General features: G+C 38.8%; 1 protein-coding gene across 12 annotated transcripts in view; it reads right to left on the minus strand.

The window, feature by feature from the left end:
* The window catches only part of SYNJ1 (synaptojanin 1), a 104,126-nt gene that overhangs the window by 67,406 nt on the left and 24,195 nt on the right, over positions 1-12,525 (minus strand). For 8 of the 12 annotated variants that reach the window (XM_075910830.1, XM_075910822.1, XM_075910827.1 and 5 more), the window contains exons 10-13: positions 11,939-12,020; positions 5,846-5,998; positions 2,580-2,745; positions 1,385-1,408 (exon numbers count right to left, since the gene is read on the minus strand). In XM_075910830.1, the coding sequence (XP_075766945.1) occupies positions 1,385-1,408; positions 2,580-2,745; positions 5,846-5,998; positions 11,939-12,020 (425 nt within the window). The remainder of the gene's footprint in view (positions 1-1,384; positions 1,409-2,579; positions 2,746-5,845; positions 5,999-11,938; positions 12,021-12,525) is intronic. The other 4 variants (XM_075910838.1, XM_075910881.1, XM_075910819.1 and 1 more) reach the window with 1 other exon arrangement.

Raw genomic sequence — 12,525 nt, forward strand, 5'->3', positions numbered from 1 at the left:
AGATGTGTTGCCTGGACGTGTCAGAGTTTTTCCGGGATACCACTGGTATCCCGGAAAAACTCTGTACTGTAGACATAGCCAGAGATAGTGCATTGCACAAGAGGCAGAAAGCAAGTGCTCTAAATTGTCCCATAATAGATACACAACAGATTAATAAAAGCATAACTTTATTAACTTTATAATGCTTGCACAACACCAGGAAGTGGCTTTTAGATAAAAATGAGAAAGTCATATAGTGGCTACTGCTATCTCGAACTAGCCACACATACTTGGCCATACAGCCACATGTGGCTAATGGCTAGTGAGTTGGACACAACGGCACTAGGGAATACAGAGTACTAACACAAACATTAAGGGTATGTCTACACTGCAGTAAAATATGCATAGCTGGCCTGTGTCAGGCTAAAAGGGTGCCATGAAAACGCCTGTTCTCACTTTCAGGTGACATTGCAAATAAAAAACAGGTAGGGTTTTCTCCCATAGATGCAAAAAAACCATTTCTCTAAAAGCCAAGGGTAGGGAACCTTTTTTGGATCAGGGGCTGCACAGAAAAATCAGTTGGGGGCTGCAGGGAGGCAATAGGAGACTCCCCAATGCTAAGGGAGGCCCTAAACCTCGGGGACTAGATCCAGGCAACCCAGGGGCCACATCCGGCTCACGGGCCTTAAGTTCCCCACCCCTGCTCTAAGCAACTGGCTGAATTGAAAAATACCTTTTTCTTTAGGTTTTACAGTATATTTTTATTGCAAATATTTGCAAAGTGAACACTGTACACTTTATATTCTGTGCTATAACTGAAATCTACATCTGAAAATGTAGAATATCAAATTTTTTTTAATACATTTCAATTAAGAGTCTACTTTTAAACAAGGTGATTAAAAATTAGAAAAATCATGAAAAATTGAATTAATCTCATGACTTAATAGGAATTAATCAATAGCTCCGCCTCACAACATTTTGAATTTAGCTAATTGTGTGCAAGAATACAGAACAAGTAAGAAGATATCCTACAGTCAAAGTACTTAAAACTGTGACTGTTCTAAAGACACTCCTATTATATATTACTTATTATCCTAGATGAAATACTGATTTTGACTAAAAAACAAAAATTCCCTTTGCATCTTGAAAAATATCCATTACATTTGTCATCACACTTCCACACATATTTATTTCCCTTTTTTCCATCAACTTTCCCCATATTTTACAAAACTGTTCCAATCTTTGTGGTACATAAGTGCAGAGTCCAAAAAATCTGAAGGCAAAGCAAATTCGGTTTCTTGATTACATCACATAAAGAATGAATGAATTCTTAAGCAGAAACCCAAGAAAAAGCTAGGGAAGAACAATTGCTCAGCTGTTTCTGGCTTAATTTACTACCCCTTACCTGATTGCAATGACTGCTCTGAAACTATGGATGCAGCAAGAAAAAAAACAAGAAGAAATTAGAAACAACAGTTATGCTTCAAAAACTGTAGTGTTCTGAGATAATATGCACTGAAATAAAATGTTTGTAATAATGTTTGGCTTTATCAAGCACATCTGTATGTGCTACAAAATCCTGACGCTTGCCTCCAGATGTTTAAAAAGCTTCACAGTGGTCATTAACTAACGGTCCTATTCCAAGTAAACCCTTTACATTTAAAACAATTTGCATGATAGCCACGTAACCCTATTGTTAATATGTTACACCTTCATAGATATGTTCCGTGAGCTAACATCATCTGTGTGCACTGAACAGCCAGCTTGTATTCTGTAGCACGATTGAGAAGAAAAAAGCAGAATCAATACCCTTTCAGAGTGACACTGCATCACTCTATTAGACTCATCTAATAGTCTTTAGCTGCACAAAAGGTTGAAATGACACGGAGCCTTGTTGTGTCAACTGGAGCAAAAAAGAGGGGGTGAGGGGCGAAGACTTTCAAGACTTCAAGCAGTAAACTGATCATCCAGAGTTATAAATTTAATTTTCCCCTCATGGATGTATTACATTTAATTGTTTAACGAACTGCCTTGAAAAACTAACATTACAATAAACACTAATATCTAGAAATAAAACTTTACTATAAAAAGAGGTGCATTCCAAAGAGTTTAACAAAAATTATTGGGAGTATATGTTCATCCCAAGATTTTCCTTCACTCTGAATATGATATGACAGATGTAAACTCAAGGTAACATCCAGCTCCCAAACAAAAAAAGTAGAAAGTTTTAATAAACTTGGAATTTTGAGTTCTCAGATTGGATAAGTATGTATTTGGGTTTTTAACTGCTATAAACCAAAGTTAGAGAAAAATAGCATCCATAACCAAAAGTACTGGACTTGATTCGTCAGACTAGTTATTTTCTAAATATGTAGTTTACAAATACTTATCCCTGTTCTACAATTAGCCACACCATATAAACAGCACAGAAACCCTCATTGCATGTTAGCTTAGCAATATTAGTAAAGCATAGGAATCTATATTTTTAATAAGCAGATCATCTGACTTTTTTACTTTTAAATAGTGCTTGGAAACTGAATGTACTAATTTTATTAGCACCAAGAGTTATTATATAGAGTAAAATTCTGAAATGCACGTACCACGTAAACTGCTGGTGGTTAAGAGAGCTCGGGCTTTATCTGCTAAATCACTATTTAGGGTATTCCCCAACAACAAAACATCAATGGCCTCCTGCTTGGAGCTATCAAAAAAGTTATTCTGAATTGTTCTGGTCACAGAGCGAGCACCATCCTTCAGCTTTCCAGCCTGGTAGGGAGGAATATTGTAAAATATTTTACATTGGAAAAACTACATAAAACACTGGCAACATTCACATATAATTTGAAATTTCATTTTCCAATATTTATAATCTCTCAGTGAGTTGATTTACTTTAAAAGATAAAATAACTATCTTCAGGGTTTACTGTAAAACGTCTGCATTATGTTTTTTGCTTCTGCAAAAGTCACATAACAATGCTGAGATATCAAGGCACATTTAGAAAACAAATTATTCCACTAAAAGAGGGGAGAGGAACATAAAATGTATCCAAGTTCTTGATCTTAAAAAAATCCACACAGTGCAATGTTAGACCATACTATGGAATTTAGGACTTTTCCTCAAATAGTGGGAGATGAACAAGTACATGAAACCAAAACACATGAAATATCTATGTCTTAAAAGGAATAACTTGAACTATTAGGTTGTGTAATTGCAGCACAGACTTTTGGGTGTAGGCTGGAGCCTGAGCCTGAACATCTATATCACAATTAAACAGCCCAATAGCTCAAGCACAAGTCAGCTAATATGGGAGGATGATAGAGTCATATCTTGCATGCCTGACATTTCATTCAGTGGTATATGAATAGTCAGTACTTCTTGTAGAATATACCTCTTCGTGGATGTTGCATGGGATTATATTCTCTGCAAAAAATGGTAAATTTGTGGCTTGAATTGTTTGTAAAGGACACTTCAGTGCTCACTATAAGTTAAAAACAAAGCTTTATGAAAGCTCAAAATCATCCCACTATTTAGGTCTGAGAAGCGTAATACAGAACAGCAAAAGATGTTTTTCTGTTGTCAAGGTTCGAAGGAACTTAACTGCATCATGTTTAAAAAAAAATGAAGTATTCTTGTGATAAAGTTGTTTCACTATTTTACCGCAATTGTTGTTTTTAAGAGGCAGTTTCCTTTCTATCAGACAATATACAGAATGTATGACATGATCTAAAAAAAGCCACACTCACCATTCACATTTCAGGCAATTAATTGACAGAACCCAGAGAAAGCAAAAGAAAGAGTAGTTAAGGTGTTAGATGTAAATGAATATAATAGTCCTTGAATCTAGAGTCTTCGATAAATAATTATACTGTATATTTATACATTTCAATTTAAAGATAGAATCTTTTCATATCTTAAATACGTTTTAACTTTTAAGCTCTCTTGGACCTTGAAGAATCCAATTACATATAAGTGACAACTATATGGATTTCAAACAAGCTTTGAGAAATTATGATAGAAACCTACCAGAAATATTTTTAGATATATTAACAACCCCAATGGAGCAGGTGATAACTCACTAGGGATCTAGATGTGCTACCAAAAATAATGTCATATATCGCAGGACTTGAGTATTACTGTTTCTTTTAGACTAGATGGACCTTTTCCTGGCAGAATGAGCTGTAGCTCGTTAAAGAGTACTTTTGTACTAGCAAGAAGGTTAACAGCTGTACAAGGAATATTTATAACTTGCAGACAAGCACAAGATATAGTGTGCCTATACAGAAACCAGCAAAGTGAATGAAATAATCAAAAAGCACGACAGTGAAGCATCATGTAATTAAATAAATAAGGACTAAGAAGAAAAGTCAGTAAACAGGGAAAAACCCTTATATTTCCAGAGTCTGGGTCACATTGCTAGCACAGCAAATAGAATTAAAAATACCTGGACAAATTCTACTTTCAGAGGAACACAAATAATTCTCAGGTCAATGGGACTTGCATGTACCAATCTAAATGCAGAATCTGACCTATTATTTAACTAATGTTTATGGAACCTATTGCCATGTCAGCTACAAGTGTACAGGATTTCTGACAGTATATTTTGAGGTAAAGTAGAAAAACAAAATTGTTAATAAAATCTAAATATTAATGATACAAAGAAAGAGGGATATGGAGATTTGAGAGATTGAAAAGTGATTTTGTACATGAATTGCATTAGAATGAAAAGACACAATGGAGGAATTGAGAGGGGTTTAGCTTACTGGTGCAACATTTAGTGTATACCACCTGATAAGAAATAAGAAACTTTATGAAAATAAGAATATATATTTGTAAAAAGAAGAAAATAGCATTAGGTGATTTGAACAATTTAAGTATTAACTGAGACAAAATAGGCTGAAGAAATAAAATGGACAATAAGCATGGAAAAGCACAGAATTGCCTATCACAAGAAAAAACAGCTCCTTTTCTAATTTCTTTGGGTTGTTTCTTTTTTCCTCCCAATAACCAGACAACTAGAAAGGTATCGCTGAAGGATGACACAAACTATGATCTAGCCCAGTGGTCACCAGCCAGGATCTACTGGTAGATCTTGGAGCCTCTGACACTGGAAGCCTCTGGGAGGCTATCAACTGTTGGTACTTCAGCTGCTCCTTGCCCCACTGCCCTGCTGCTCCTGCCAGAAGCCTCCTGCTTGTTGTGCAGGGTCAGGGAGACAAAGGCAGGGGGGCACTTATGTCACTCTGTCCTCCTCTCCTGTACCCTAGCTTCACAGACTACAGAGGGTGGGGCCTCAGAGAAGGGGCGGGGCAAGGTATTTTGGTTTGAGGTAGATCCTGGACTAATTTAAAAAGTGATCTTGTGCTTAAAAAGGTTGGAGACCACTGATCTAATCAAATTAACATGGCAAACGGAAGAGGTAAAACAAAACCAATCAGAATAAACACAAGAATGATTTCTTTTATAATATGCTCAAATGGAAAATTTATATGCTAGATTAAAATTAATGCAACTGAGAAAAGGGCCAGAGAGAAACCAGCTATGCAAAAAAACTAGTATGGATTGAACATACGTCTTCTGACACTGCAATGTGAACTGAGTAAGGGTTCTTCTCTGACCCTCGCCACTCGCTAAAGAAGGTAGTAATCAGGAATACAGAGTAAAATTCAAACTGGGAAAATATGTTATTGAAACACTGTTAGGTAGGACTTTTTAAAATTGTAATTCAATTTTATCATTTATTTATTACACCATTACTTTCTACAAAAATACATTTGATGAAGGAAGTACCTTGCGGTAGTTACATTTATGGTAAAATGAACACACTTTGAATTCTGCTAAATGTTTATTATTAAAGAGAGCTTTTACCTTAGCCTTTCCTTCAAGAGCTCCAGTTCCTGCATATATTTTACTGACCGAGTCACCATTCACAGACCACATAGACCGGAAAACTTCCTGGAAACGAGTAACCAACTGAGGCTTCTCAGCTAAACCTAAAACCTCCAGTTGCTTTGTTAGCATCTGAAACAGTTCAAAAGAACATTTACACAAAGGCTCATGAAGTGAATGCATTAAAATATATGCTGTCAAATTCTCCTTGCCAAAAAAAAAGCATTTACTTTAACTCTGCATTATGGAAAAAATGACACTGTCACATTAACAAACTCTCTCTCACTCAGCACCATAACATACATTAAAAAAAACCCCAATAAACGCTTCTGCTAAAGTCAAACCAGACATTGCTAGGGAGATATAGGTATATCTGAGATACAGGCTAGATTCAGTGTTTTAATCTAAAAATGCTATTTTTTATTTCCGGGTCTTTAATTCTGCATTAGTATCCAAACAAAGTTTGCTTTACATTGTTCCGATCAGAATCTCAGTTAAGTCTCTCCAGGCATCCCATTTTTGGCTGGAACACCCAGTCAAAAAGGGACCCTAGCAGCTCAGGTCAGCACCACTGACCAAGCTGTTAAAAATCCAGTCAGTGAAGCAATGGAGCTAAGGCAGTTTCCACAGAGCTCCTGGAAGTGCAGGAGCAGCCAGGAAGACTCCACATGTTGCCACAGCCAACTGGGAGATGAGTAATGTGCTGCCTGGATGGAGCATGCATCCTCACCCTTATTCCCTGCTCCGCACCTCCTCCCACACCTCAACCCCCTGCTCCAGCCCAGAGTCCTCTCACGTCCTGAATCTCTAATTTCTGTATCCAACACAGAACCTGTACCCCCAGGCAGAGCTTGCACCGCCCATGTACCCAAATCCCTTGCCCCAGAGCAGTAAAAGTGAGTGAGGCTGGAGGACAGCAAGCCAACAGAGAGAGGGGGACTGGAGAGAGTAGGGCAGAGTCTCAGTGAAGGTGTGGAGCAAGGGTGTTTGGTTTTGTGTGACTCAAAAATTGGCAACCCTAGTCTCAGAGTATCACTGACCTTTTCTACCAGAGAGCAATGGATGCTAAAAGGAGTAAAACAGCAATGCCTTTGTGGTTCACTTTATCTTCCCTCAAATTTCAAGTGCTAAGAGTCAAAACACAAATTTCATTCATTCTTATAGTCACTATAAGGAGGATATTAATTTGAGTAAGTGTTGTAATTTACAGCTACACTAGTTTAAATCCAGAGGTGTCAGACATATATGTGCCAAAGGCAGATCTTCCTCCTAGGATATTTTCTTCCAGATAGCCTTTTCAAAGGCACCTACTTGCCAGGTATAGCTGCAAAGGTCAGGGAAGGTGTTGGAGAGAAAGTGGGAAATCTGCCTGACTGGGCCCTCGAAGTAATTTTTATAATCGTCACTGCCACCTCTACAATGCTGCACAAAAAAGGCTCTAGGGAACAGATATTTTTCTTGCTCTCCTTGAGCCCTAGTGCAACAGACTTCTTCCTCTGATATACAGCTGCTGTTTCCCAACCCTAGGTTTCAGGAAGCAGCTTCTTATTATGTTACCTTCCCACATTTACTGCCTATTCTTAAAAAAAAAAAGAGGACAGGGGAAACTTCCAAATTGAGGCGAAGAAAGAATTCCTGGATGGGGAGAGGACATAGAAGAATCTTCTTTCTCCCTCCTCCTGAGGATATGTCCTACTGTTGCTCCTTTGAGCGCACAGAGTGGAGAAAAATTTTCAAAGGGGGAGAATTATGCCAACTCTTGAAAGTTTATCGTAAGCCTCATGATATCTGATATTTTTATTAAAAGTCCCAGTTTCTGCAGTTATGCAATCACATGGTAATTTCTTTTATTTAAAAAAGAAAATTTAATATTCTATCCCTTATGGTTATGGATATAAGCTTGAAAACGGTCAATTAAAAACCAACCTGGACACAGATTTAGGATAAAAAACCTTCTTTACAGTTACAATCTCTGTATCTTTTCCATGATAAAAATCAGTATGAAGTAGATATATGGATAAACTATTTAAAGTAACCAAATTTTTTGTTTACAGTACACACAGTAAATTAATATAGAAAAGGGAAGAGTTCCTACAAGGTTAATATATATTAGTAACAGGCCCTATTTGGCATATTTTTCCATTTCTCTGGGTTCTATGTCATAAAAATTCTAATAATTCCCTGCGGTACGGGCAGCTGAAACACTACAAAACCTCAGATCTTTCAAGCTTTGGTTAGATCCACCATTTACTCACGGATATAACATAACAGTGAAGAAAAGAAATTAGCGAATGTTTCTGTAAAGGTGAATGATTGAGTGGACTATTTGACTAGAACATCATTGTACAGGCAGACTACCATAATCAAAGCTTTAGATATTCAGCAAACAATTAAGACCTAAATTTTGCTCCGTAGTCACTGGATTCTACAACTTTCCATAGAAAATTCTGCAGAAACTTCATTTAATATTAAAATCTGTGAGTTGTATTGAATTCAAAGAAAAAAATACAGTATTCTTGCTTACATTTATATTTAGTTTTACTGTGTCCACACATTTCCATTTTTAAATATGCTGCAAGTTTCATGTTTAGGTTTCAGAATTAACAATTTATTATGATGAGTAGAACAGTCCAAATTTCTCAAAGCTATTGATTTAGGCTGTCTGCAAACTCAGACACCACTACATCAGTTTATGTCTAGTTCATATTTTCAAGCTTTGCTTTATAATCTCAAGAGCTAGACATTTTTAAAAATTAAATCTGATTCCTGTAAAATTGTGCTCCAGGGTAAAACTGCATTCTAGAGTGCCTCCACAGCCAAGGATTTGGGGCACAGGTGGGGCCCCAAATGTATCATTTGCTAAGTAATCCAAAATTCATTGGCTAATTATGTTTCTTGGACAGTAGTACCGGTAACCATTAAGGACAGTAGTATGTGGAAACTACCCAGAAAACTATGGACCAGTTAGTTTAACTTCTGTGCCAGGAAAGATAATGGAGCAAGTAATTAAGGAATACATCTGCAAACATCTGGAAGATAATAAGGTGATAAGTAACAGCCAGCCTGGATTTGTAAAGAACAAATAATGCCAAACCAATCTGACAGCTTTCTTTGATAGGATATCAAGCCTTGTGAGTAAGGGAGAAGCGATGGATGTGGCATACCTAGACTTTAGGACAGCATTTGACATGATCTCACATGACCTTCTCATCAATAAACTAGGGACATAAAACCTAGATGGGGCTACTATAAGGTGGATGCATAACTGGCTGGATAACCATTCTCAGAGAGTAGTTATTAATGGTTCACAATCCCGCTGGAAGGGCATAACAAGTGGGGTTCCACAGGGGTCTGTTTTGGGACCGGTTCTGTTCAATATCTTCATCAATGATTTAGATATTGGCATAGAGAGTACACTTACTAAGGGTGCAGATTATACCAGGCTGGGAGGGGTTGCAACTGCTCTGGAGGATAGGGTCATAATTCAAAATGATCTGGACAAACTAGAGAAATGGTCTGAAGTAAACAGGATGAAGTTTATTAAGGACAAATGCAAAGTTCTCCACTTAGAAAGGAACAATCAATCTCACACACACAGAATGGGAAGCAACTGTCTAGGAAGGAGTACTGCAGAAAGGGATCTAAGGGTCATAGTGGACCCCAAGATAAACATGAGTCAACAGTGTGACACTGTTGCAAAAAAAGCAAACTTGATTCTGGGATGCATTAACAGGAATGTTGAGAGCAAGACCCGAGAAGTCATTCTTCTGTTCTACTTTGTGCTGATTAGGCCCCAAATGGAGTACTGTGTTCAGTTCTGGGCACCATATTTCAAGGAAGATGTGGAAAAATTGGAGTAGGTCCACAGAAGAGCAACAAAAATGGTTAAAGGTCTAGAAAACATGACCTATGAGGAAAGATTGAAAGAATTAGTCTTGTTTAGTTTAGAAAAGAGAAGACTGAGGGAGGACATGATAGCAGTTTTCAAGTTATCCACAAGGGTGTTACAAGGAGGAGGGAGAAAAAAATTTCCTCTTGGCCTCTGATGATAGGACAAGCAGCAATGGGCTTAAATTGCAGCAAGGGAGATTTAGGTTGGACATTAGGAAAAAATTCCTAACTGTCAGGGTGGTTAAACACTGGAATAAATTGCCTAGGGAGGTTGTGGAATCTCCATCTCTGGAGATATTTAAGAGCAGGTTGGATAGACATCTGTCAGAGATGATCTAGACAGTGCTTGGTCCACCTCCCTAGCAGGGGACTTGACTCAATGACCTCTCGAGGTCCCTTCCAGTTCTAGGATTCTATGTGCAGCAAAAAACTTTATCCACAGTGCTCACTGTAAGTTCAATTTGAGGAATCTTAGAGCTTTTCTCCACTACAGCTGGGATCAATGCTGTGGTGATGGATCCACCGGTGCTCAATTTAGCTTGTCTAGTGAAGTCCCACTAAAACTAACACTGGTTGCTTGGGCTGGTACTCAACCAGAATGAGATGAGTAAGGGGAGTCAACCTGAGAACTTCCTCTCATCAATCCAGAGCAGTGTGAATCCTGCAGTAAGTAGATCTAAGCTACATCCACTGGTGCTACTACAATTGCACCTCCCTGGTCCAGCACCCTCAGGACCTGACCGGTGACGAATGAGGGATGTTTTCCAGACTAGGGAAGATAATTTCTGGACCCCCGGCTGCCAGCCCCCCTGCCCGGCCCACTGGCCTCCCGGCTAGGTCCTCACCTCCTGCTGGCCCTGCTGCCCTGCCAACCCCACTAAGCAGCCATTGCTGTCCTGGCTCTGGGACCTGCAAGGCAGCCGTGTGCGCCACCCTGGGGATCCATGACCCACAGGGCAGCCACACGCACTGCCCTGGGGATGCAGGAACCACAGGGCACACATGCCATGGATCCCTGTCCCACCAAGCTACCTCAGCTCCCAACCCCGCTGGGCAGACCTGCTGCCACAGGGCTGACAGAGGGCTCACTGCAGCTAGCCCACTGCGCTGCCCGCCCCACAGAGATCCTTGCCACTGGCCTTCACTGGGACTCTCTGGTCCTGCAACATCCATGCCAGACCATGAATGCTGCTGGACCACAGAATCCCGTTTAGGAGAGTTTCAACCTGTAACAAAACTCAAGGGCTGCGTCTACACTGGCATGATTTTGCGCAAATACTTTTAACAGAAGTTTTTCCGTTAAAAATATTTGCGCAAGAGTCTATACTGGCATGTGCCTTTGCGCAAAAGACTTGCTTTTGAGCAAAAGCATTAGTGCCAGTGTAGACGCTCTCTTGCGCAAGAAAGCTCTGATGGCCTTTTTATCCATCGGGCTTTCTTGCGCAAGAGGGCTTATCCCTGAGCGGGAGGGTTGGAGTATTTGTGCAAGAACCACTGATTTTGTACAGTACAAAGTCAGTGTTCTTGTGCAAATACTCACGGCCAGTGTAGACAGGCGGCAAGATTTTGCGCAAAAGCAGCTGCTTTTGCGCAAAATCTTGCCAGTCTAGATGCACCCAAGCTGTGTAGCTTCAATCAACTTTTGACCTTATGGCAGATCTACCTTTAGTTTCATCACAGCAAATGTTATGGCTCAAGTGCTTTTGTTCGGGACTTTTACAGTACTTCTTTAGAATTACAAGGTTGAATCTTGAAGGAAAAACAGATGGAAATGCAAAATAAATGTGAATGCATTAATAGTAGTAAAACAAAAATATACCTTCCCTAAAACTGGTATCTTACAATTTTTATACTAATAAGAATTGTGAGCTACCAAGATATTTTAACGCACTGAACTACAGGAGCATGCTGCAAACCAGATTCTCACCCATAACTTGTGCACATTGTAATACAGGGCTACTCAAGTTTGGAAGCCCCGGGGGCCACAATGATACTCTCAGCACATGCCAAGGGCCGCAATTTAAGTGTGGTTGCATATAAATGGGCTGCGTATTGAGTAGCCCTGTTGTAATTAATCCTACCCCCTGGCAATTTTTTGGTAATTTTATAGAAGCATCAGAAACAAAATTAACCAATCTCTGGTTATAAGTTCTACATCTAGAATCTACATTATTTTCCTACCTCTAAGCCAAAGAAAGCCTGCACACTGTTTGTTCTATCCAGACAGTCCAAGCAGTTTGTTCTGATAGTACCGCTTTGATATCTGTGCCAAGTACAACAAAATAAAAAGAACCACTGAAATAATTAAGCAAGACAAAGAACATCAACAGAGGGCACCAACATCTCAAGGAGACTAGTATACCAAGGCACTGTCATTGCAATATTCTTGTTATAAAAATACATTTATAATGTTAGCAGTATAGAAAACTAGATCCACCAATAGCAACAAGACTGTTCTTGTTTAAAGACATGCCAATTTATCTTCAGCAAATAAAACAAAGTCTTCCTTCAATTTCTTGGTGCGGTCTTTTTCAGGGGAGAAATACTGGAATCACCTCTCCTTTCTAAAACACTCAGGAAATATGACACGCATTTTTAAAGAATTTCAGGTTACTTTGTAGTTAAAACTACTTATAAAACAAAGCAAATATTAGAAAACAAGGCATTAGGTAAGTGCCCTGATTTGCTGAAATTAAAATAGAACTGTAATACACTCTAAAATGTAATAAAACTGCAAATATATTATTTGAACACAATCTTTGGAAGGA

This window comes from Pelodiscus sinensis, chromosome 1 (assembly GCF_049634645.1).
Source record: "Pelodiscus sinensis isolate JC-2024 chromosome 1, ASM4963464v1, whole genome shotgun sequence".
Taxonomy (NCBI): domain Eukaryota; kingdom Metazoa; phylum Chordata; order Testudines; family Trionychidae; genus Pelodiscus; species Pelodiscus sinensis.